General features: G+C 51.5%; 1 protein-coding gene across 6 annotated transcripts in view; it reads right to left on the bottom strand.

Moving 5' to 3' along the window:
* The window catches only part of GRIN1 (glutamate ionotropic receptor NMDA type subunit 1), a 73,188-nt gene that overhangs the window by 20,614 nt on the left and 25,687 nt on the right, over nt 1-26,887 (bottom strand). For all 6 annotated transcript variants that reach the window (XM_077835762.1, XM_077835763.1, XM_077835765.1 and 3 more), the window contains 10 exons: nt 18,584-18,705; nt 10,941-11,115; nt 9,497-9,641; nt 9,317-9,400; nt 8,289-8,424; nt 7,239-7,366; nt 6,842-7,006; nt 3,579-3,697; nt 2,488-2,600; nt 171-319 (listed from right to left, as the gene is read on the bottom strand). In XM_077835762.1, the coding sequence (XP_077691888.1) occupies nt 171-319; nt 2,488-2,600; nt 3,579-3,697; nt 6,842-7,006; nt 7,239-7,366; nt 8,289-8,424; nt 9,317-9,400; nt 9,497-9,641; nt 10,941-11,115; nt 18,584-18,705 (1,336 nt within the window). The remainder of the gene's footprint in view (nt 1-170; nt 320-2,487; nt 2,601-3,578; nt 3,698-6,841; nt 7,007-7,238; nt 7,367-8,288; nt 8,425-9,316; nt 9,401-9,496; nt 9,642-10,940; nt 11,116-18,583; nt 18,706-26,887) is intronic.

Genomic DNA, 26,887 nt, shown 5'->3' with positions numbered 1-26,887 from the left:
TTGAGCACTTGTGTTTGGGGCTCTAAGGACTAATGGCGCCAGAGATCAAGCTACAGGCCCCGCTTCCCGGCCAGGAGATTCACATTAGACCATCGTATGTTTCTGCATTTACCCTGCCTCAGTGACGCACGACACACACAAACCCTCTCAGAAAGACACACGCTAATTACCCTGGGGTCGTTAATGCCTGTGATTCTCTCTTCAGGTCTGTCTAACACCAGGAAGGCAGCCAGGTTGGCAGTGTAGGAAGCCACAATGATCATAGCAAAGCCAGCCCACACCATGCCAAGGATACGAGCAGAGAAACTCCGGGGGGCACCTGAGGGGGAAAAGGAGAAAGAGTTGGGAGCAAAGACGCAGCTCCATATGTGTCAGCAAGGAGAGACCGTCCAGAGCAGACAGGTACCCGGCGGGACACTATGGATCTGATACCCAAGGATGGAAAACAATCCCCCTTGCCTTGTCCGAACTACCACTGTCCGACCCGTCTCCTGAGGCTCTCAGCCACAGGGCATTATGGGAGTCACATGGCTGACTCCATGCACCATTCTGGGAATGTCAGGGCACTGGTGCAAAGGGAGAACACAGGTCCAGTTTGCTGTATTGCTTCCCAGTACACAGCCCCACACTTCCCCTTTGCCAGGGAGGCAAATAGCTCCACTCTGGAAATGATTGTCCTTGGTCAGCAGTGCCTCCAGATGGACAGGTCAGCTCTTGCCCGAGTGGAGAATGGGCATTGCTGGTCAGTGACATGGTGAGACATGGTAGGACCGTGTCCCAGTCCACGTAGAAGAGAAACCGTTTGTCTTGGTGTGACAGCAGGTCCTTCTTCAGGAGCTGCTTACACAGCAGAGGGAATTAGTGGCTAAGGGGGGCCAGGCCAGTGCTTGAGTGGGAGGCCCCAGGGAACAGTGGGTGCTGGAGGAAGAGGTGATGTGTCTACAGCAGGGGCACTCGTTCTTCTGAGTCAGCAGTGAGCCAGTGGTACAACTGGAAGTGCCATGTCCTCACCACATGGTACAACTGGAAGTGCCATGTCCTCACCACATGGTACAACTGGAAGTGCCATGTCCTCACCACATGGTACAACTGAAAGTGCCATGTCCTCACCACTGAAGATCCCCTGGCATGTTTTTGTACTAGGAGCAGGCATGTTAGGCCGGAATGCAATGACCATAAGAATGGCCAGACTGGGTGAGACCAAAGGTCCATCCAGCCCAATATCCGGTCTTCCAACAGTGGCCAGTGCCAGGTGCCCCAGAGGGAGTGAACAGAACAGGCGATCATCCCATGTCATCCACTCCCAGCTTCTGGCACTCAGAGATTTAGGGTACACCCAGAACATGGGGATGCATCCCTGACCACCTTGGCTAACAGCCATTGATGGACTTTCCACCATGACAAAAGCTGTCATTTGACCAGGACACTGGGCAGATCTAAATCCCACCTGCAGTTTCCACTGAAGCAGGTAACACTCACCCTATTGGGTGACATGCCTGCTGTGCTCCTGCCGGACCGTGGGATGGAGAGACCCTGTTTGCATGCTGCACATGGGAGCCCTGAGCCTTTACGGGATTATTAGCCTCCCATGTGAGAGCTTCCTTTGCCTGTCTCCGGCATGTTCATTGCAGAGAACAGTGCAGTGCGGCCAGGCTGCCCTCACGGACAGCCCCTCCCCTGGACATACATGGCTCTCCTGTTCCCCTTTGGAAGAGGTGCACTTCACAGGCTGGGCTGCTCAGGACCTCTCTCCTCAGCTGGCCAGCAGGTAGGGAGCACTAGCCCTGCTTGGGAAAGGTCTGAGCTTAAGAGAGCACCAGCTCCTCTTAAAGCCCCAATGCTGCCACAGGTGTGCTCTGATACATGTGGGCATCGAGCCCCCAGGATCAGTGCATTACAGCAGACTGCAGCATGTAAGCAGGGCCCAGCTGGTCTGGGAGCAGTTTGCCTCCACCCTGTCCCTCTGGGCGCCCTACTGGAGGGACTCCAAGAGCTCGTGAGAGCTGCTGCTGGTCAGAAGAGTTCATCAGCTCAGTTACACCTGCTCTGGGGTGGCTGCCTGGACACAGAGCAGCAGCCCATTGATACAGCTTAACTCAAGGAGTACAGTTCCCTCTGGTCACAGAGCTCCCAGCTTGGACCTAGCAGAGGGCCCCTACCTGAGGGGGGCTCAGCAGTGGGGCCAGGACCAGAGAGGGGGACACACCCAGGAAGGACTTGGTGCTGCCCCTCCCAGATGCTGCCACTCCGAAAGAGGAGAAGATGGATATGAAGCTCCCCCAGCATATTGGACTGGTATCTCGCTCAGATCTGAGATGAAGCAACTGGGCCTGCTACTCCAAGGGCCCTGATGTGTGCTAATGCCTTCTCAATTCATAGTATTTGAAGCAAGAAGGGACCACTGTGATCATCTAGTCTCACCTCCTGTATACGACAGCCCATTTAGGTTCCCTGAATTAACTCGTATTGAACTCAAACAGATGTTACCTTCTCCGATCCCAGAGTTCAGCAACACTCCCCAAGAGAACCACATGGCCGAGGAGAGGGTCAGTGCGTCTTCCTCCTCTTCCTCACTGTTAACTTTGAACCGGCCGAACGGGCTGAAAAACAGGGCCAACCGCTTTGCTGGCACATACAGCCCCAGTGCTGCCCAGCATGTCTCATTCCCATGGCTGCTCCCCAACGCTCCCACACCGGGGCCACACCCTGAAGCTGCCTTCAGCATCTCCGGCCCCACATGACTGCGCCCCATGGACGACAACCCCCTCCGGCAATGTCACACAACCATCTCCCACTTCCCAGGCTGGACAGTTAGCTCTTCCCACTCCCATCCACTGGCGTCCCACTGCCAGGGGCAGCCTCAGCATGGCCCCCTGTCCGATTCCTGCAGCCACCCCCTGCTCCCTAGAGCTTCCCCCAGAGCAGTGGGGTTCCCATCACAGGCATGTCTATGCTGATCTGATTTAGCCATTCATGCTGCTACAGCTCCAGCCTCTGGGCCCATGAAGAGAAAATCCTAAAAATAAAGATCGGCTCACAGCCCCTTGACCACTTGCAAGGTATGAATGGACTCGGCTCCCACATCAATTGTATGAGAGCCTGCTGCCCACTGGTACGGGCTGCCTGGGGAGGTGGGAGTCACACTGCATGAAGGGCTGGACACTTGGCCTCTTGGGGAAATAAGGGAAGAAAATTCCAGAGTCCGCCGAGTCTGCCCTGGCCTGAAGCCCCCAGGTTTAACTCTAGGGGCTAGTGCTGGGGCATCGAGAGTGTCAGCCCAGTATCTGGGCCAAGAGCCAGGGTCCCACGGGTCCGGGAGCCAATCCCTGGAGTTCCACAGCACTCAGAGTCACTCAGGAGCCAGTGCAGCCCATGGAGCCTTGGTTTAGATGCTCCCGAGAGCTAACACTGACAGCAGAGCACTGCGTTCTGCTCCAGCTCGCGCTCGCCAGCAGGCCTCGGGGGAGCCCCGTGTAGAGGTGTCAGGGACCCAGCTCGAGTCCCCTCCCTGTCCCCTCTCCACCCCGTCCTAAGTGCACCCCCCCACACGCGCCCACCCTCACCCAAAGGTCAGTTACCTGAACCGGTCTAAGAGATACAACATCACGGCCACGACATGCACTGAGAGTCCCACCAGCAGCCACAGCGTGCTCTGGAAAGGCTGCATGAACGAGTCGAGGGTGCTGCGGGGGATTTCCTAGCACAGAGGGAAGGAGCATTGACACCTAGCAGGAAAGAGTCATTTAGGAAACCAAATCCCTGCCAATCTGCCGCTCTGCCAGCCACCTGCATCCAGCCCTGCCTTCCCGCATCCTGTGCTTTGGATGGTCCATGTAGCCGGGGACAATACCGCTGCAATAGGAATGCAGCCCCCTTCGGGGGCAGACTGCAGGAACCGTCCCACACTGGCCCCAGAGGAAAGACTAGATATTCAAACAGGCCTGTGCATTGCTCCTGCTCCCAAATCCGAGAGCAGCCCTCAGCAGGGATGCTCAGAATGTTGTAGCCTCTCCCCACTCTGGAGCAAGAGGGAGCCAAAGACTTTATATGGAGTGGAGCAGGAGGGACCCAAGGCTTGGCCTGTTCCTGCCGGTGTGGGCTTGTAGTCACTACTTTAAAGGGGAGGCTCCAGAGACACTTTATTTTCATTCAGCCTCCAAGGGAGGTTTAGCCTCCACCCAACAAAGAGAGTCCAGGGGCCAGGTCCATTCTCCAGCCTGCAAGGTTTTAGTTTCCTTCTTAAAAGAGAGGATTCAAAGATCATGTCTGTGCAAAACCATTTGAAACTTTGCTTTTCCCTGGTGCCATCACTGGAGAGAAGGGAATGGGGGTGGGGGAATAACCTTGGGAGGGCAGAAGAGTTTGGGAGATGGACCTTCTCCTGGTCCAGAGGGATGTGGGGAGATGACATTTATATGTAGGGACATTGCCAGCAGATCGAGGGACATGATCATTCCCCTCTATTCAACATTGGTGAGGCCTCATCTGGAGTACTGTGTCCAGTTTTGGGCCCCACACTACAAGAAGGATGTGGAAAAATTGGAGAGAGTCCAGCAAAGGGCAACAAAAATGATTAAGGGACTGGAACACATGACTTATGAGGAGAGGCTGAGGGAACTGGGATTGTTTAGTCTGCGGAAGAGAAGAATGAGGGGGGATTTGATAGCTGCTTTCAACTACCTGAAAGGGGGTTCCAAAGAGGATGGATCTAGACTGTTCTCAGTGGTAGCTGATGACAGAACAAGGAGTAATGGTCTCAAGTTGCAGTGGGGGAGGTTTAGGTTGGATATTAGGAAAAACTTTTTCACAAGGAGGGTGGTGAAACACTGGAATGCGTTACCTAGAGAGGTGGTGGAATCTCCTTCCCTAGATATTTTTAAGGTCAGGCTTGACAAAGGCCTGGCTGGGATGATTTAGTTGGGGATTGGTCCTGCTTTGAGCAGGGGGTTGGACTAGATGACCTCCTGAGGTCCCTTCCAACCCTGATATTCTATGATTCTACGATTCTATGACCCGGCTCCATAGCCAATAAGACTGTCGTGGAGGGGTTCAGCTGCAGCGTGGGGAGGCACATGAGGTTGGCAGGGTTGCCAGGTGTCTGGCTGAACACCTGGCCGAAAAGGGACCCTGGTGGCTCCAGTCAGCACCGCTGACTAGGCCGGTAAAAGTCTGGTTGGCGATGCTGCAGGGCTAAGACAGGCTAGTTCCTACCTGTCCTGGGTCTGCACTGCACCCTGGAAGCGGCCAGCAGGTCCAGCTTCTAGGCGAGGTGGGTCATGGGGGCGCCACGTGCTGCCCCACCCCGAGCACCAGCTCTGCACTCCCATTGGCCGCGGTTCCCGGCCAATGGGAGCTGGGGGGCAGTGCCTATGGGCGAGAGCAGCGTGCGGAGCCTCCTGGCCCCCACACCTAGGAGCTGGACATGCTGGCCACTTATGGGGTGCAGCGCGGAGCCAGGACAGGCAGGGATCCTGCCTTAGCTCCACTGCGCCACTGACCAGGAGCTGCCTGAGGTAACCCCGCATGGCAGCCCTGAGCCCTAAACCCCCTGCCCCAGCCCTGAGCCCTTCCAAACCCAGTGCCCACTCTTGCACCGCAAACCCCTCATCCCCAGCCCCACCCAGAGCCCACACCTCCACCCCAGAGCCCTCACCGCCCCCCGCACACCCCAACCCCCTGCCTCAACCCACAGCCCCCTGCCACACTCCGAATCCCTCGGCCCCACCCCCCCAGCCCAGATCTCCTTCCCGCACCCTGAACCCCTCATTTCTGGCCCCACCACGGAGCCCGCACCTCCAGCCCAGAGCCTGTACTCCCTCCCACACCCCAACCCTCTGCCCCAGCCCAGCGCACCCTCCCACACCCTGAACCCCTCATATCTGGCCCCACCCCGGAACCTACACCCCCAATTAGAATCCTCACCCCCTCCCGCACCCCAGCCCCCTGCCCCAGGCCAGTGAAAACGAGCGAGGGTGAGGGAGAGCGAGCCACCGAGGGAGGGGGAACGTAGTGAGTGGGGGCGGGGCCTCAGGGAAAGGGCTGGGCTAGGGTGTTCAGTTTTTTCCAATTAGAAAGTTGGCAACCCTAGGGGGGAAAGGAGGCTGAACAGGCCGGTGGTGGCATCCATATTGCCAAAAGGCTACAACCCTTATGTTCATTCGTTGGTTAGTAGTAAGTGACCTCGCCCAGTGCCCAGGGCACTGTACCATCATACTTAATAAATCACCTGTAAAGACCAACACGACTAACGAAATAGCCGAAGCATGCATCTCACGCTCCAGCAAATACAGGGAACAGGGAGGGGACGGGTTCTTATGACGGGGCCTAGAGTGACCGTAATGAAAACTACCTGCAGGGAAAGTCTCCCGGTAGTGCTTAAAACTGGGAGAGGGACAGCAGAGGAGAGTCAGTCCCATGCACTGGAGTCACTGCCCCCGACCGTCCAACAGCGCTGAGCGCAAGGCTCCAGGAGGGGGTCTCACTCCCCTGTGGAGCTGGAGCCTGCACTGCTAAGGGCCTTGAAACCTGCGGGGCCAAGGACCCAGTATAAAATGCAGGGTCGGTGTATCATGGTTGCAGCCTGCCCAGTAAATGTGGGATGGACTAAGGCGCAGGGGCGGGTCTTGGGAGGCAGGAAGAGGGGCCTTGGATGGGGAGGAAGCAGCCTCGGGCAGGGATGGATGAGAGGCCTGGGGCAGGAAGAGAAGTGGGGCTGAGGTGGAGGTTTTGTCCAGAGGCACTCGTTAGCTGGGGCTGCCTGGGTGTGGGGAGGGAACCCACTGTCCGTCCCTGCCTGTCTCTGAGGGGCATGTCTGCTGGCACTAGCTGCATCCGCCCTTACCTTCTTCACCAGGATGGTGAGACCCTGGTACTTGAAGGGCTTGGAGAATTCGATGTACTGCGCACGCTCGTTATTGATGGTGAGGGGGGCTACGATCATGTCTGCCTGGCCGCTCAGGAGCTCCCCCATCATCCCGTTCCACTCCTTCTTATTGCTGTTATTGACCTGCAAGAGCCAGCAGCCAGGGTCAGCCCCACTCTGCTGCTGACCCCGAGGTGCTCGCCCCCCCAAGGCTCTGCGAACACCTCCACAGGCCGCATCAGCACATTCAACCTCTCCCGTTCGGGGCAGAGAGGGGGGCTTTGGCTGAGGCTCCTCACAGCAACCCCAGCTGCTGCTGACAGCGGCCGATATACATTTCTCCTGCGTCAACACAAAGGGACATGTCCAAACTCACCCGCTCCTGTGTGCCAAATTTACCATCAGCAACCAGGTGAACTTCGTAGGTGAAATTCATCACCCCTGCAAGTCTGATCAGCAGGTCGATGCAGAAGCCATAGCAGCACAGCGACACAGTGGGGCGTCCTGTAGAGGGGAGCAGGGATGAGGGAGGGTTATACAGCACCACAAAGATTGCAGAGAATTCCTCCCATCAGCGCCTAACCCAGCAGAAGCTAGTGAGCCCATGCGAAGGACTGGGAGACCCGGGGCTGCAAATTAGTGAGATAACAAACAAGTTTGCTAACAGCGAATAGAACGCATCCGCTCTGTGCCACGGGGCAGCTCTCATGTGTCAGAATAGTTCCAAGTGCTCCAGTAAATGCTCTGCCATGTATTTTGCAAGAGTGAAGAAGTCACAGCAATGAGACCTCACTGCAGCCCTGTGCTCAGAAATGAGAAACACCCAGACATGGTTTACTTGTGATTTATGTGTGCAGTGAATTAGCAAGGTTAAAAAGGAAACCTATCAATGCCACTAAAATGCATTCACCACTGCGGTGGAATGCAGTAGATGTTTAGCAGCCCACAGCAACACTGCTCAACAATTCAGGGTAGGAAATGAAGGAGAATACAGTGTTCAACTCAAGGAATTTAGGAAGACAAAGTAACTTTCCACATTGGAATTTACTGCCATGGGATATTTTACTATGGTATGGGGGAAGAGACAAAAATAAAGAGAGAACAAAGGAAGGAGACAGTGAGTAAGAGAGAGAAAGAGGCATGAGGCAAGTCAGAGAGAAGGGAAGAAAGGAGAAGACGAGAGGAATGCAGAAAGAGGAGAGACCAGCATGGAGGCTGTATCTCTGTGTGCAGGGGCATCTGAGATTCCCAACACCCACATGGCAATGGAGAGGAGCTAAAGGGGCACTCTCTGGCCTGGCAAGGTACTCAGATATTTTCCAGTGGGCTGCTCTCTTTCAAGTTCTGCAGGCCGCAGAGCAGGATTGGCTCCCTCACTTTTTTGATCTGAGGTCCTGCTGCATGTTCATTCCCTGGAAGAAGTTACCTGGGATGGTCTCATTGGGTCCAGTGCAAAAGACCTTTTTCACTGGGTCTCCATTGATGGTAATTTCTTCCTTACATGTTCCATCGGCTTGTGTTGCTTTCACGTACACAAAGGGCTCTTGGTGAATTGTCACAATCTGTGGAGGAAGCAGAAATGCCCATTTGCCTCAGAGACTAAGCCTCTGCCAGGTGGCCTTCTCCTTCCCCAAGGGGATGTGGGATGCCCCAATAAAACACAAACTGTCTAGACTACTCAGTCTAGTTTGTTCGTGGCAAGGATCCCACGGTGCTCATCACAAATAAAGGAGTCCTCTTTCCTAAAGCAAGGCTCAGCCAGGAGAGCAGGCTGTGATGGGCTTTGAAAGTAAGGACAGGAAATGTTTGCTGAAGGGGTCAGAGGTCACAAAGGGAAGGCTCCTTCAAATGCATAATGATAATAATAATAATCCTCCCCCCACCCAGCTCTCTCACAGCACTTCTCCCGCATGGATTTCAAAGCACTTTAAAAATTAGGCTAATAGCATTACCCTCATTTTACACATGGGAAACTGAGGCATAGAAGGAGGCCTTATTCAGTAAGTAACTTATTCAGGGTCACCCAACAGGCCAAAGGCAGAACCAGAAAGAGCACCCATGTCTCCTGCATCCAGGCCAGTGCTCTGTCCAGTAGGTCACACCAGCTCAAGCTAAAATGAATCCCCTTTAGATTTGACCTAGGAACTGGGACAGAGACCCCCACTCAGGGCCCCATCTACAAACAGACAACACAACAGTGAATGAGTCTGGGCCTGCCCCGCATTTACATTTAAGACCCTTGACACTGCTCTGCCAGGGAAAAGGGCTTGACAGTGCGTCTAGATGTGCTTTCGTGTAACTTAATGCACTCCCACGTTGCAGCCCGAGACGCTGCTGGCGCAGCATAACGAGGCTTTTTAATGTAACTGAGACTCAGTCCTGCCACAAGGCCAGGAGATACGTGAGAGGAGCTACTAGTGGCTCCATCTCACCAGCTGAGTCATTTGCTGGTACCTTCAATTTGGTCGACATCTGATAGCCCGCAGGTTTTTCTGTCTCTCCCCCTGGCCAGATGATCTTCCGGTCATTGGGCAGGACCTGCAAGTGTCACCGATAGAAGGAGAGAGAGACATTAGATGGCTGGTGCAGGCTCTGCACCTCCATCTCTGGCTCTCCCTGGAGGAACATACGTACATGGCTGCCATTGTAAACCCCAACTTGAACCAGTTTCCGGTTCTGCAGGTTCATGATGCTGTAATTGGCGAATTTCCTGTCCCCGTCTTCATTGAACTCCAGTCTCCCGGTCACACCCTCGGTGTACTTGCACGACATCAACACTCTACAAAGAATACCCCCGTTTAGGTTCCAGCACATGTTTCTTCATCTGCTCTCCTCCCAGAACACAGGGCAGCAGGGCGGATGAGAGCTCAGTGAGAGAGCTTTGGTGGCTAGGGGATCGGGCCCTTCGTTAGTCAATGAGATAAAAGTTGTGGATCTGTTTTCCCTAGACTAGATCGGCCCCAGCAGCTTGCAATGAGCCCAGGAACTACCCCTGAGTTTTCAAACCTCATGGAGCCCTGAGCTCAGCAGGTGTTACTCTATGAACTGATCAGTGGAGCAGACACAGCAGATCAAAACAAATCAGACCATGTGAGCTAGAATGGGACACTGGGCACTGAATGAATATCAAGAGAATGAGACTACAAATTCACTTCTTCTCCCAAGCAAGAGTGAGCATCACCAAGATGAGATCCTGCAGAGAAACTGAGCTCTAGGGCACTCCCATCCCATCCCGCAGAGCAACTCAGCCTCACAGTACAGAGATCCCAGCCTGCAGATCTCCCAAGTGCCACAGCACCAAAGAGCATGCCTACGGCCTCCCGGATCAAATGACCATCCCAGGTGTAAAGCTACAGATTTTATGAACAAAGCTACTTTGCATGTGTAATGCATAATATTCTGAAACTCTTACATTTTCTAAATGAAAACCATTCCCCCCAATTCTATTCACCACTCCTCAGTGGGGTCTAGTCCCATGTGACGTTTCAAGCTGACATGCTATTGTGCTGTAGACCAGTACAAAATTAAATGAAAAGTTGCTGGCATTTTTTTTTACCATGGACAAGATTATGCTTATATTTGTTTCATTCCCTATTAGTCCAAAACTGACGGGATGGTGTGCTCAGACTTTGCAAATGGATTTTCCATATTCACCAAACCGAAAGTGAATTCCTTGGAAAAGTATCATCTGAAAATAGCTGATCGGAATGGAAGTGGTTGTGCACATTCCCTGCAGTTTCCTGCAGTGATCGCTGTTGCTCTTAATTACTCTGCACAGATTCACTTTCCATCTTGAGTGACAAAATCATGTAGATGTATTAAAAAAATGAAGTATCAATTCAAATCCCCTTCCCTCTCTCATCACTGGATTCATTCACCAGCAGAATTAGCATGAGAACCCAGGTAGGCTGGCGCCTAGTCCTGTGCTCCAACCACTAGGTTACACCACCTCTTCAAACATTTGGGGAATTTGGGGAACTCATAATCCAGTTCCTACCCAAAGTAATGATTGATAGTAAATAACCAAACATATGGTGTGTAGGGGTGGGGGGCGGGGTGAGCCCAGGTGCCTAGGTACCTCTTGAAAAGAGGGCCAGTCTTCCAGATGTTGGTGTTCCCAACGCAGCCTCTCGGGGGGTCCGTGATATTCTCCTTCTCGAATAAGTCATGGACTGCCTGAGCTACCACTGCAACAGCATCGCTGATGTGAGCTGACTCATTCTTCCCGTTAACGAGCTGCAAACCAATCACCCCTGGAGCAAACAGAGAGCATGGCACAGGTCAGAGAACCCCAGGCAGACATGCCCTCCCTGTAAATCCTTCTTGCCAACACTGAACTAAGATCCATGGATCCCCTGATCCTGGCCTTCAGCTAGCAGAGTTCCACCAAGAGGCCAATGAACTCTGAACTGTGGTGGACCCGCTCCCTGCAAACCTTGGCGCTGAGGGGGGCAGGAGTTAGGCTCAAGCTGGGGCTACCTGATTGCCAGCTTCCTTCTGTAAGAAGGCACTTTGCTACTTTGCTTTGTGTTATGGGGAGCACACTGGGAATTCAGATGGCAGGCAGGCAGTAGAAGTCGTAGACAATGCATGTGGAAGACCCAGCACTGAAACTGAAACCCAAGTTTAAGAGGCATTATTGACCTTTCGAATTGGAGTGAGTGTTTGCTCTGGGCATGGGGGAGTGAATCTGGGAGTGATATCAGCTAAAGCTGTTGTTGTTCCCCTAGAAGCAGTCAGGGAAATAAGCTTGGTTAGTGACTATTTGAACTCAATGCTGCAATTAGTTTGTCTGCAATACAAAGCAACTCAGTGAATCAGCTTCACCATCCTCTGTGTCCTTTTCGTTGATGCCCCCCCCCCCCCCAAAAGTGCTTAATGCACTGGACTGCTGCTATGGCAACATGCTCTTAGGACACAGTCAGACACTATATGAGGTTGCTTTTGCCAGTCCCAGTTTGGGAAAGGGAGGGGCTTATCAAAAGGCTGCCCTTCCCCACAAGATCTCTGAAACTTTCCACACTCCCTTGATTCTGACTTGGATCATGAACCGTAACAATAGAGAGGAAGGGAAAGGGGATCAAACACAGCAGTGGAATGAAGATGTTCTGGTTCCAAGACAGGTTCTCTGCTTGGCCCTGGATTTTCTTGCGTACACTTGTACAGGTGATGTCAGGAAGCCAGGAAGATTGCCAACCATATCAAAGTGAGAACAAGCAAGGAGAAAAAGAATGAGGTGGAACAGACTTTTCTATTGCAAGGCCAGCCTAAAACACAGATCTTGCACTCTCTTTGCTACAGGGTGTGCCTCTCTCAGGCCATGCAGGCTGCTTGTTAGTTCCAACGAGACAGGAGTTTAGTGGAGGATGGACTATAACCCTGGCCTCACCTGCATGCTCTTTATGCCACTTGGGCAGCACAAAAGGAACGAGAGTCACCCTAACAGCAGCTGGGGATTCCCCTCCTGACATAGGGGAATCCCTGGGTGGGGTGAAGCTGGCATAAGTGGGGATCTGGCCCTAAAAATATTTGGATGTTTGCAACATCACACATGACCTTTGAGAAAGAACATACTTTCAAGATTTTGTTCTGAGTCCCGAGTTCCTCCTCCTGCTGGGGACTGCCTTTCTAATCCATCTACACTTTTCCATTTTACAGAGAAACAGGCTTTTTGGACGCTTTATGGACACTATGAAGGCTTTCTGGAAACCTCTGTGAGCTGTGGCTTTTTAAGAATGGTCATACTGGGTTGGAGTAAAGGTCCCTCTAGCCCAGTGTCCCGTCTGCCGACAATGGCCAGGACCAGGTGCCCCGGGGGAATGAACAGAGCAGGCAAATCATCCAGTGATCCATCCCTGGTTGCTCATTCCCCGCTACAGCATTTTTGCAAAACAATTCCCTTTTGGCTTAATTTCTGCTTCTGAAGTATTTCAGAGAGTGGTGTCTCAGCTCCCGGGAGCATGTTGCTATTAGGAAGACATTCTCATCTTTGCTAAAACTCTTCCTGAGCATAATGCTGTTCTGGCCCAGGTACTAACCTACCTGCAACTAGCTGACATAAAGTTGAAGGAGGCCAAGTGCAGTTTTGCAAAAAATGCTGTAGAGTTCCTAGGGCATTCTCTGCCAACCCATGGTATGAAAGCAACACCTGAACGGCTGCAAGCTGTCGCTTGTTACCATTACCTGCTCATCACAGTGGCTGAGGTTCATTCCTTGGCCTAGCTTAATACATAGGTGGCTATGCTTTGCCCAGTTTTAGTACCCTTGCCAAGCCCCTGGGAAATTTAACCCAGGGCCAGGACCAGTTGGTTTGGACCGAAGAAGCAAAGCAAGTTTTTGAAACCCTGCGTCAAGACCTCTGTCGGATCCGTTCTCATGCTTATTTTGATCCATGGAAGCCCAGAGTGCTTCAAATTGATGCATTCAATCAGCGTCCGGGCACCGTTCTGCTCTAGGAGGGATGGCGGTTATCTTTGCATCCCATACTCTCACCCCAACAGAAGCAAACTGTTCCCAGACTGAGCTATAGTTCTTGGCAATGGTTTTTGCTATTATATGCTTCCCGGTTTATTTAGTGAGAAGACATTTCACCTTTGAAACGGATCATTTGCCTATTCCAGGCCTCTGTTATAAGGCCATTGATCTGCTGAATGTGAGGCTGCAGCGGTGGGTTCTTCAGGGACAGCAGTATGACTTTGATTTGGTACATCTCAAAGGAAGATGTAATATACTTGCCCATGCTCTTTCGAGAAATTCTGCTGGTTTGGCACCCTAGTATGCAGAAATAGCAGAGCACACCATATGTTGTTGACTGAAAGAGATGTCAACTGACTCAAGGAGGAATCATAGAATCATAGAATATCAGAGTTGGAAGGGGCCTCAGGAGGTCATCTAGTCCAACCCCCTACTCAAAGCAGGACCAATCCCCAACTAAATCATCCCAGCCAGGCCTTTGTCAAGCCTGACCTTAAGAATATCTAAGGAAGGAGATTCCACCACATCCCTAGGTAACGTATTCCAGTGTTTCACCACCCTCCTAGTGAAAAAGGTTTTCCTAATATCCAACCTAAACCTCCCCCACTGCAACTTGAGACCATTACTCCTTGTTCTGTCATCAGCTACCACTGAGAACAGTCTAGATCCATCCTCTTTGGAACCCCCTTTCAGGTAGTTGAAAGCAGCTATCAAATCCCCCCTCATTCTTCTCTTCCGCAGACTAAACAATCCCAGTTCCCTCAGCCTCTCCTCATAAGTCATGTGTTCCAGTCCCCTAATCATTTTTGTTGCCCTCCGCTGGATGTTTTCCAACTTTTTCACATCCTTCTTGTAGTGTGGGGCCCAAAACTGGACACAGTACTCCAGATGAGGCCTCACCAATGTCGAATAGAGGGGAACAATCACGTCCCTCGATCTGCTGGCAATGCCCCTACGTATACATCCGAAAATGCCATTGGCCTTCTTGGCAACAAGGGCACACTGTTGACTCATATCCAGCTTCTCGTCCACTGTAGGTCCTTTTCTGCAGAACTGTTGCTGAGCCATTCAGTCCCTAGTCTGTAGTGGTCCATGGGATTCTTCCGTCCTAAGTGCAGGACTCTGCACTTGTCCTTGTTGAACCTCATCAGATTTCTTTTGGCCCAATCCTCTAATTTGTCTAGGGCCCTCTATATCCTATCCCTACCCTCCAGCGTATCTACCTCTCCTCCCAGTTTAGTGTCATCTGCAAACTTTCTGAGGGTGCAATCCACACCATCCTCCAGATCATTTATGAAGATATTGAACAAAACCGGCACAAGGACCGACCCTTGGGCCACTCCACTTGATACTGGCTGCCAACTAGACATGGAGCCATTGATCACTACCCGTCGAGCCCGATAATGTAGCCAACTTTCTATCCACCTTATAGTCCATTCATCCAGCCCATACTTCTTTAACTTGCTGGCAAGAATACTGTGGGAGACCGTGTCAAAAGCTTTGCTGAAGTCAAGGAACAACATGACCGCTGAGGCCGTCTTCAAGATGCTGAACTGTGCAAGGTGATCTGCATAAGGAGGTTGGCTGGACCTAGTCCTTAACAAAACTTTGTCTATAGTCTACAACATTAATTCTGAGCGCCCAGTGAAGACGTGCTACTTGATATATCTTATACAGAGAAGCCCGGGTGATCCTCCCTGCAGTGTTGTGACAAGCAATCCTGGATATGTCTCATGAAGGACATTTGGGGATTACTAAAAATGAAGGAACTTTTGCAGAGTTATGCTCGGTGGCCAGGGCCGCCCTCAGACATTGAGTGACATGTATAGAACTATTGTTCCTCTGGCACCTTTGAAACCAATAGTTGAAGACAGACCGTGGCAGACAATTGCAGTGGATGTTACTGGCCCCTCAATTGCATCGCATGGCTACCCACTGTTGACTGTTATAGACTATTACTTTGCCCCATTGCATTTATAATTTCACAAGGCATCTCAGAGGAGCTCATTTGTCGCCTAACCACATTATTCGCTACATTTGGTCTACCAGAGAGTTTCTTTCAGATAATTGGACACCTTTTGTATCCAGAGAATTTGAGGTCTTTCTGATGAGTATTGGTGCAGTACATTATAAATCTGCTGTGTCCCATACCCAAGGAATAGAATAGTGGAGAGACTGCATGGGACTCTGGGAAAGCATGTACTTCACATACTGGAGGAATGTCAAAATACCTCAAAGAGGACTCATTGTTAACCAGTGAGATGTGCTGCCGACGGAACGGGAACCGGCCGGGAAGAGGACTCATTGTTAACCGGTGAGATGTGGTGCTGACGGAACGGGAACCGGCCGGGAAGAGGTCTCATTGTTAACCGGTGAGATGTGGTGCTGACGGAACGGGAACCGGCCGGGAAGAGGTCTCATTGTCAACCGGTGAGATGTGGTGCTGACGGAACGGGAACCGGCCGGGAAGAGGACTCATTGTTAACCGGTGAGATGTGCTGCCGACGGAACGGGAACCGGCCGGGAAGAGGACTCATTGTTAACCGGTGAGATGTGGTGCTGACGGAACGGGAACCGGCCGGGAAGAGGTCTCATTGTTAACCGGTGAGATGTGGTGCTGACGGAACGGGAACCGGCCGGGAAGAGGACTCATTGTCAACCGGTGAGATGTGGTGCCGACGGAACGGGAACCGGCCGGGAAGAGGACTCATTGTTAACCGGTGAGATGTGGTGCCGACGGAACGGGAACCGGCCGGGAAGAGGACTCATTGTTAACCGGTGAGATGTGGTGCCGACGGAACGGGAACCGGCCGGGAAGAGGACTCATTGTTAACCGGTGAGATGTGGTGCCGACGGAACGGGAACCGGCCGGGAAGAGGACTCATTGTTAACCGGTGAGATGTGGTGCCGACGGAACGGGAACCGGCCGGGAAGAGGACTCATTGTTAACCGGTGAGATGTGGTGCCGACGGAACGGGAACCGGCCGGGAAGAGGACTCATTGTTAACCGGTGAGATGTGGTGCCGACGGAACGGGAACCGGCCGGGAAGAGGACTCATTGTTAACCGGTGAGATGTGGTGCCGACGGAACGGGAACCGGCCGGGAAGAGGACTCATTGTTAACCGGTGAGATGTGGTGCTGACGGAACGGGAACCGGCCGGGAAGAGGACTCATTGTTAACCGGTGAGATGTGGTGCTGACCGAACGGGAACCGGCCGGGAAGAGGACTCATTGTTAACCGGTGAGATGTGGTGCTGATGGAACGGGAACCGGCCGGGAAGAGGACTCATTGTTAACCGGTGAGATGTGGTGCTGATGGAACGGGAGCCGGCCGGAAAGAGGACTCATTGTTAACCGGTGAGATGTGGTGCTGACGGAACGGGAACCGGCCGGGAAGAGGACTCATTGTTAACCGGTGAGATGTGGTGCCGACGGAACGGGAACCGGCCGGGAAGAGGACGCTCTTTGTGCATATGGTGTCATGGGGCCAGTTGGGGAATTTGTGCCACAGCAACAGCATCCACCTTGTGAGCTGAATCAGAGGTGTCACCTATGGCCCCAGGATCATCTGGTGCCTCCAGCCAGGTGCTGCTGAACTTTGGAGAGAAGGGAAGGAAATTGAGATGACTGGTGTATGTTGCCTTCCTGCTTCCTGTTCCTGTTTTGTTTCCTGGTTCCTGCTCCCTGAACTCAGTGTGCCTGTTTGTGTGTGTGTGCATGTGTGTGCATGTGCACATGTGCGTGTGTGTGCGCGTGTGCATGTGTGTGCATGCGTGTGCACGCAAGTGTGCACGTGCATGAGTGTACATGAGCGTGTGCGCGTGTGCACTTGCACAAGTGTGCGAGTGTGCGTGTGCCTGTGTGCGAGTCTGCATGTGTGTGCGTGCGTGTGTGCGAGTGTGCATGTGTGTGCGTGTGTGTGCGCGCGCGGGTGTGTGTGCATGTGCGCGTGCACGGGTGTGTGTGTGCATGCGCGGGTGTGTGTGCATGTGCGCGTGCGTGGGTGTGCGCGCGTGCGCAGGCGTGTGTGCGTGTGCGCGGGCGTGTGTGTGCGTCCGCGGGTGTGTGTGCGTGCGTGTGCATGTGTGTGTGCATGCGTGTGCGCGCAAGTGTGCACGTGCATGAGTGTGCATTTGTGTGTGCGTGTGTGCACTTGCACAAGTGTGCAAGTGTGCGTGTGCCTGTGTGCGAGTCTGCATGTGTGTGCGTGCGTGTGCGCGAGTGTGCATGTGTGTGCGCGTGTGTGTGCGTGCGCAGGTGTGTGTGCATGTGCACGTGCACGGGTGTGTGTGCGTGCGCGGGTGTGTGTGCATGTGCTTGTGCACGGGTGTGCGCGCGTGCGCAGGCGTGTGTGCGCGAGCGCGGGTGTGTGTGCGCGTGCGCGGGTGTGTGCGCGTGCGTGGGTGTGTGTGTGCGTGTGTGTGTGCGCGTGTGCGCGTGCGCGGGTGTGTGTGCGCGTGCGCGGGTGTGTGTGTGCGTGCGCGGGTGTGTGCACGTGCGCGGGTGTGGGTGTGTGTGCGCGCGTGTGTGTGCGCGTGTGTGCGCGTGTGTGTGTGCGCGCGTGTGTGTGTGCGCGTGTGCGCGGGTGTGTGTATGTGCGCGGGTGTGGGTGTGCGCGCGCGTGTGTGTGCGCGTGTGTGTGTGCGCGTGTGCGTGTGCACGTGTGTGTGTGCGCGCGTGTGTGGGTGTGTGTGCACATGTGTGTGTGCGCGTGCGCGGGTGTGTGCGCGTGCGCGTGCGTGTGTGTGCGCGGGTGTGTGTGCGCGGGTGTGTGTGCGCGTGCGCGGGTGTGTGTGCGCGTGCGCGGGTTTGTGCGCGTGCATGCATAGCATGGGCTGTGGGCAGCTACTCAGAGTCTGCTGCCCCGTACCTGCGGTTGGGACTGTTCCTATGTTTTGTTCAGACTTTTGCTGTCCTAACGGTTCATGGCCGGTACGTGTTTTAATTGACAATGTACCTGTGTGTTTTGCTGCTGCTGCTGCTGCTGCTGCTGCTTTTCTGTCTGTTTGGTGGCGCTGGGATTGCTGTTCCGGGTGCGTCAGAGGGTAACATCGTTCATAACGGGGAGGAACAACGAGCTGGTTGTTTTGTCAGGCTGCTCTGTGACAGCCATGACAGCGCTCCGAGCAATGTCTCCGCTCTGGGCACTCCTCTTGAACCTAGGAGTCCTAGTTAGTGGCCAGGATCACATTGCACATTCATTGCAAATGCAGTGAACATTAGCCCAGAGAAGTGAAGGTACGTACCATCGGGGGCGTATCGCAGGGCATTGCCAGATATCTCTCTCTCCCCCACCAGCCACACGTATCCTGAGCCCGTCATATTGAGCATGGCTGCCGATCTGTAGACTGTGGCAGCATCGTCCTCACTGAAAAGAGACAAAAGCAAATGCCAGTGATGAGTCTCTCCCGATCTCCTCATGTACCAGCTACCTCCCTTTCCCCTGCTCTGGTTCAGCCCCAGCAGGCTGAGGCAGAACGGCCAGAATGAAAGCCTTGTACAACAGCAGAGAGCATTCCCCATCCTCTTCCCATCCTTTCCTCACCCCGTGACTGGATTCACGAAAGCAGGATGCGGTTCAGAGAACAAAGGCAGAGGGTTCGCTGGGATTGGGAAGTCTCCCCCAGTCCAGCAATGTGTGTCACAACTAGCCTAAGGTGACAATAGTACTTGCTGAGTGGGGGCGGACAGAGGGATTGAAGATAGGCCCAGATACGGCACCCTGTTCTGGAAATGCAGGTGACAGTGTGGGGGGTGATCAGCTCAAGCAGATGGACTCCAAGAGCTGAAAGAACCTGGTTTTCTGCAAACGATAAAAAAACAAGAAGACACGCCCAGTCCCTGCTTTCTACCTCTGCCTCTAGAGAGAATATTCTTTGGGTTTTCCAGTGGGCATGGGCGGGTCGCCATGCGGTGCCTATGTGCCTAAAATAGGAATATCCAAGGTACGGAAGTGTGGTGTGAGGCCGCCCCGAATGCGTGGGTTTGACTTTGGCTGTGAATGGGAGCTCAGTGTGTTTTCTCTCCCCACTCACTCTCCCTGGCTGAAATCACAGCAGGAAGGAGCTACACTGAGACTAGAATCTGTCTGGGGAAAGGCAGAATGTTCTGGTCACTAATACGGGAAAGAGCTTCACCCGCCACCCACCCACCCAACACCAGACCCAGAATAGGGAAGTGATTTCCCTACAGAACCCAGACCGGCATTCATGGGCACTGCCAGTTCATCATCCATCATCATCGTCATTGCACCAAGCCCTGGTCGTGGGCCCAGAGCCCATTGTGGTAGGCACTGGAGAGACACAGAGCGAAAAGGGTGTCCCTGCCTTGGAGAGCTCAGTGTACATGCCAGTCTGCCATTGCTGCCTGCACTGCCATAAAGCCGGCCCTGCGCTGCACTTACCCCTCGGAAGGACGTCAGCACAGCAGCACGCGATGGCGATTGGTGACAGGCTGGGTTAATGCCCAGACCCAGCGTATTCCAGGCAGTGTCCCAAAAGCCATAGGGCCCAAGCAGGAGTCAAAATGCTGCCTGGACCTGTCTGTGTCTCTTCCCCCCTCTCTGGATGGGGATGGATGACTTCCGGGCCCTGATCTTGAAAAGTGCTAAGCACGTCCTCACAACAGGTGGGAGCCCTCAACTCCACTGAAGGTCCTAGGGATTGAGGGCACTTGGCAGGTTCAGTACCTGACAGGTTTTGGCTCAATGTCTGCAATGTGCTTTAAGAAATGTGAAGCACTACCAAATGGCCCAATTCGGGCTTACACAAAGGCCCCTTTCCACAGCTATGGTACTGCGATGGGGCCTCACAATGGACGTCAGTTACAACCACCCTCACTTTAGGGCCACTTTATGCTGCCAGAGCAGTGCACATTGGTATTAGTGTGAATGAGAATTAGGCCCTAATTCAGTGTCAATGCTTATCAACAATGCATAGGCTGGGATTGTGTGAGACAAGGAGGCCCTGAGTCCTGCCAGGCTGGAATGGCTGGGTGACAGCCCTGCCTTCTCTAGCTTTAAATGGTTTCTTTATGTGTTTGAAAACTTCGAAGATCCCTGTTACAACAGAGGAGCCTGATACCACAGAGGAGCTCCTTACCCTGTCCTCTCCTCTGCTCCCATTCTCTGTCACTGTGGACAACACCCCGTCCTCCAAAACTCACAGGCGCATCACCTGGGCCTCACCAGGTGCCAAGTGTCTGTAATGGACAAAGCCCATCACTGAGAAGCCAGGAGAGGAGGCTGCATTGTGTGCCAGCCACAGAAGAGGCTGGGGAAGGCGCGGAGAGAGCGATGCTGAAGGAGAAGAGGCAGGGGCAGAGGGGAGAAGGGCAACAGGACCATTATTTCCATGGGATCATATTCCAACCAGCCACAAGACAGGGCCAGGGAATTGATGCACTTTTTGCTGTGTTCAGGGTGAGCTTTCTTGGCTTTTTTTCTCCTACCTTCTAGCAAAGAAATAACTTAGAAACCAGCAGAGGCCATGCAACCACCCATTACCCAAAACACACCTGCTGCGTAGCAAGAGAACTGTCCCTGGGGCAGCATCCATCTGTCTGCTGGTGGAGAAGGGAGAAGGAAAAGGAGAGTACTACTGGGGGAGAACTAGTGGCTTCTCAGGAAGGCAAGGGCACCTTGTAACTTCCACTTGTCACTCTTGTTTCCAATCAGCACATCAGCATCCCTCCAATAATCCATCTTGCCCAAAATCAACACTCACTAGGGCTGTGGGCTCCACTCAGATTAGCCTGATTGTAACGATCTCTCTAAATCTGGTGATTCACCCTTATTAAATTGCACATTCCCAGGTGCAGATGAGGCAGCTCATGCCAGGGATTGAACCAGGAGCCCCTAGAGCCAAACACACGAGTTAGTATGGCCTGAACTAAAGATGCAGCTGCCCATGCAGTCGGCTGTAAGAAGCTCACAGCCTGCATGCATTGGGCATAGCGAGGGGTGTATAATATGCACTCTCCAATGTCTGTTCCTAATATGCAGAGCTCTTCTGCACATCTGGAACATCTCTCTTTCCTGTTGTAAACATTGGATCTGGACTTGCTGTTTCCAGTCAGTCAGCACCAGGCTTTTCCAGGATCGGCAAATACCCTGAAAATAGCACTTGCCTCTTCAGCTATTTACCATGATCCTTCACTTTGTCTTCTCCAAATTTACCATCGCTCCTGGGCTTGATCCTGCTCTATAAGAATCAGTGCATGCCATCGACTTCTATGGGGCCCTCTTATCTACTGTCATATCCATCCCTGCCTTTACCTTACACAGACTCTTGCTTGCCATGGGTTCATTTCACTCTTCTCCAGATTGTCCCCCTTAGTGTACACACACACACACACATGCACTCACATGTATGCACCCACACACACACACAGCACTGCCAATATCTCCCTTATTAAATAAAGATGAAAACACCCTGTAGGTTTTCTGTTGTTTCTTTATGCTTTTATCCTATTATAATGAATACAAAAAAATCTGTATAATGCTGAGAATGTAAATTTTGCTTTACACACATTCAGTAAAGCACAATCCCTGCCCTGAACAGCTGCAGCCTAGCAGAGAGAGGAGACATTATTGGAGAAGGGAACTAGGCAGGATAAATCCTGGCCTGGGTGGGTTTTAGGGAGAGATTGGAAGGAGCAGTGAAAGCAGATGGTTATCTAGAAACGGGAGAATGTTCCAACTCTACAGCAGCATGAAGGTCAGTGTAAGCCAAGAGCGGGAGCACTGAGACGGTAGAGTTGGGAGATGCACAGAGCATGAGAGGAGGGAGCTGGAAGACATGAGGTCAGAGAAATGGGCAGGGGCAAGATCCTGCAGGACCTGGAAGGCAGGAAGAATGAGCGTGATTTGGATGGGGCCATAGGTCAGAAACCAAGGGAGGGATAGAAGAGGAGTTGATGGGGCCATAACAGTGGGAAAGGAGAGATGTTTTGTAGGTAGAGGTGAGAAGTGGGGAAGCCAGAGGAGAAGGTAATGATGGTCCACGTGAGAGCTGACCAAGGCATAGAGGAGGGCATTAGCCATGGAGACATGGAGGATGGGGTGCTTTTAAAAGGAGTGAGCATGAGCCTTGGAGACAAGGAGGGCAGTGGAGCTAACAACTGTGGTAGAAAAGGGAGGTGAAGGAATGGACTCAAGAGGAAAGGCAAGAAACTCAGAGTTGGAGAAAATGAGTTTCAATTGGTGGTGGGTCAGCCCAAACGAAGTGCTGGAGAGGCTGCTGGAGATGTGCTGAGACGAGACTAAATTTGGTGGTGGAGGGGGCAGGAAAAGCCATGTGGGTGAATGAGGTCACCGATGGGGAAGCTTAGAGAAGATAATGAGGAAGGGACTAAGGAGCGAAGGAGCCAGCCAGCAGCACAGGAGCAAGCAAATGGAGCTGAAAACAGGAGAGTTTGTAAGGGGCGTTTGGGGGAGGGTGGGTGTGGTGTTCTGGTTTTGTTCAGTTTTTTTGTTTTTTGTTTTCCTTGACAGGAGCTTAGGTGGGAAGGCTATGACAGCTTCAAAGGCAGCCGTGGTAGTGACCCACAGAATGCAAGAGGCAGTGAAGATGACTGGATATGGAAGCGGTGGGATCTACATTATCCTGGAGCAGGGACTTGAAAAGAGCTTTGTTTGTATGAAATGCCGCCTGATAGAGCTGATGGAAGAGACGATCCAAGAGGAAAGAAGCAAGTGGAATCATGTGACTATGAGAATCAGGCAGATGAAAAAACCGACTAGTGAAGAAGAAATGGAGCTCAGGAACAGGTTTGCTGAGTTGGAGAATGAAGAAGGGGCACAGCAGGCAGTAACAGAAGGAGGGAGGGCAAGGAAGAAGAGACCAGTGGTTAGTCCTATAACAAGAAGGGAAGAGTCAATGGAGACAGCCAGAGTTCAGAAAGTTCTCTTCAGACATGAAGAGAGTAGCCAAATCAGTTACAAAGGCAAAAAGAGCTTGTGAACATTTTTATAAGAGACTTAGTTAGATAATTGCTGGGCCTAGAAGGTGGTGACCACGTTTGTGTTAAACTAAATGGAGAAAAAGAATGGAGAATGGGGGGGGAGGGGAAGGGTGAGAGACGGATAGCTCAGTGGTTTGAGCATTGGCCTGCTAAACCCAGGGTTGTGACCTCAATCCTTGAGGGGTCCATTTAGGGATCTGGGGCAAAAATTGGGGATTGGTCCTGCTTTAAGCAGGGGGTTGGACTAGATGACCTCCTGAGGTCCCTTCCAAGCCTGATATTCTATGATTCTATGAACTCCAGCTGTCATAAAGAAAAAGAATTCCTTGCCCTGAACATATGTGACTGAGAATGACAGTTGAGAGTTCAACAGAAACTGTCAACATCTCCGGTTTGTTCCTCAGAAAGAACAGTCAATACAGCAAACTTGTCAGATGCAGAACAAGAAGAAGAATATTCAAAGGTTCCAGACCAACCAGAGAAAGTTATTTCAACTAACATACACACAGATGACCAAGCTGTTATGTGTTCCTGTCATGTAATAGGAAAACCAGTCCAATTCAAATACACTGAACACAATGATCTGTACTGAACTTTCAATGATAGCATGATCATGAAATGATAGAAGTGTAAAATAGCAAATGTAATGGAATGTTAAACTGTTCTTAATACTGTTCAGCCACTAGGTGGCACCATGTGTAACTTACCTTATCCATGCTGAGAGCAGCCACCACGGGCAGGGCACTGAAGTATATTAAAGGTACAAATCTCACGCATCTTTGGGGTGGAAGTTCTGTAACCAGTCCACACATGGTACATGACAGAGGTCTCCAGTGAATGTGCCAAGCTGGGGCATTGCCTGGTCCCTGGTCCACAAGGTGCTGTCCTCGGCTCACTCGCATCTCCCCGTGCACTTAGGGAAAGGCTATCAGAGAGGCTGCTTTGCAGAAAATGGTGAGGATGCCTCCAGGAAAACTGGGCCCCATGTCCAGAGCCACAGGATGGGACCAAACCCTTGACTGAGACTTTCCTGCTTCCTTCTCAGTGTATGTTTCACTGTCAGTAGATGAGAGTAACTTCAGTACTGGCAGGTGGAGATGAGAGAAGCGGGGAAATGCATGTGTCCGGGTGGGGACATGGAGAACAGCCACAGCAGTTATAGATAAAGAAGGGTGGGAGTAAGAGGAGGTGCCAGGGCACAAGGCCTATGAGAAGGAAAATCCTGGGAGTTGGGGAAGCTAGCAGAAGGGAGACCAGAGCGCTGGCGAGTGGGTGAAGGTCAAGGAGGGCGAGGTGTCTCTCTGTCTCTCATCACTGGCATGATCAATGCAAGCCCTGGGCTAAATGGACCATGCAGGCAGGGCCATTTTCTTTGTGGGTAGCTGCCATCCTGTTGTTTGGTTTAGCTGGTCATATCAAATCCCTGTCAGACAATTCCTCATAGAAAGAAGGAGTGGGACCGCTAAACACTGAGGATGGAGTGGAGGTCAAGGATAATCTAGGCATGGCCCAATATCTAAACAAATACTTTGCCTCAGTCTTTAATAAGGCTAAAGAGGATCTTAGGGATAATGGTAGCATGACAAATGGGAATAAGGATATAGAGATAGATATTACCATATCTGAGGTAGAAGCAAAACTCAAACAGCTTAATGGGACTAAATCGGGGGGCCCAGATAATCTTCATCCAAGAATATTAAAGGAATTGGCACCTGAAATTGCAAGCCCATTAGCAAGAATTTTTAATGACTCTGTAAACTCAGGGGTTGTACCGTATGACACAGTTCCTATTTTTAAGAAAGGGGAAAAAAGTGATCCGGATAACTATAGACCTGTTAGTTTGACATCTGTAGTATGCAAGGTCTTGGAAAAAATTTTGAAGGAGAAAGTAGTTAAGGACATTGAGGTCAATGGTAAATGGGACAAAATACAACATGGTTTTACAAAAGGTAGATCGTGCCAAACCAACCTGATCTCCTTCTTTGAGAAAGTAACAGATTTTTTAGACAAAGGAAAAGCAGTGGATCTAATTTACCTAGATTTCAGGATGGCGTTTGATACCGTGCCACATGGGGAATTATTAGTTAAATTGGAAAAGATGGGGATCAATATGAAAATTGAAAGGTGGATAAGGAATTGGTTAAAGGGGAGACTACAACGGGTCATACTGAAAGGTGAACTGTCAGGCTGGAGGGAGGTTACCAATGGAGTTCCTCAAGGATCGGTTTTGGGACCAATCTTATTTAATCTTTTTATTACTGACCTCGGCACAAAAAGTGGGAGTGTGCTAATAAAGTTTGCAGATGATACAAAGCTGGGAGGTATTGCCAATGTAGAGAAGGACAGGGATATCCTACAGGAGGATCTGGATGACCTTGTAAAGTGGAGTAATAGTAATAGGATGAAATTTAATAGTGAGAAGTGTAAAGTCATGCATTTAGGGATTAATAACAAGAATTTTAGTTATAAGCTGGGGACGCATCAATTAGAAGTAACAGAGAAGGAGAAGGACTTTGGAGTATTGGTTGATCATAGGATGACTATGAGCCGCCAGTGTGCTATGGCTGTGAAAAAAGCTAATGCGATCTTGGGATGCATCAGGAGAGGTATTTCCAGTAGGGAAAAGGAGGTTTTAATACCGTTATACAAGGCACTGGTGAGACCTCACCTGGAATACTGTGTGCAGTTCTGGTCTCCCATGTTTAAGAAGGATGAATTTAAACTGGAACAGGATGATCCGAGGAATGGAAAACTTGTCTTATGAAAGGAGACTTAAGGAGCTTGGCTTGTTTAGCCTAACTAAAAGAAGGTTGAGGGGAGATATGATTGCTATCTATAAATATATCAGAGGGATTAATACCGGAGAGGGAGAAGAATTATTTAAGCTCAGTACCAATGTGGACACAAGAACAAATAGATACAAACTGGCCACCAGGAAGTTTAGACTTGAAATTAGATGAAGGTCTCTAACCATCAGAGGAGTGAAGTTTTGGAATAGCCTTCCAAGGGAAGCAGGGGGGCAAAAGATCTATCTGGCTTTAAGATTAAACTCGATAAGTTTATGGAGGAGATGGTATGATGGGATAACATGGTTTTGGTAATTAAATATTCATGGTAAATAGGCCTAATGGCCTGTGATGGGATGTTAGATGAGGTGGGATCTGAGTTACCCAGGAAAGAATTTTCTGTAGTATCTGGCTGGTGAATCTTTAGCTGATTGCCATATTTGGGGTCGGGAAGGAATTTTCCTCCAGGGCAGATTGACAGAGGCCCTGGAGGTTTTTCACCTTCCTCTGTAGCATGGGGTATGGGTCACTTGCTGGAGGATTCTCTGCTTCTTGAAGTCTTTAAACCACGATTTGAGGACTTCAATAGCTCAGACATAGGTGAGAGGTTTTTCTCAGGAGTGGGTGGGTGAAATTCTGTGGCCTGCGTTGTGCAGGAGGTCAGACTAGATGATCATAATGGTCCCTTCTGATCTTAGTATCTATGAATCTATACTCCCCAGAGGCCACAAGCACTTTCTGCTAAGGCTGGGATGAATTTCCTAGACCTATGGCTCCTCTTACAAGGTAGCCGTGACTGCC

This window comes from Eretmochelys imbricata, chromosome 16, assembly GCF_965152235.1.
Source record: "Eretmochelys imbricata isolate rEreImb1 chromosome 16, rEreImb1.hap1, whole genome shotgun sequence".
Lineage (NCBI taxonomy): Eukaryota > Metazoa > Chordata > Testudines > Cheloniidae > Eretmochelys > Eretmochelys imbricata.
This window is presented reverse-complemented; position numbering and strand designations above follow the sequence as displayed.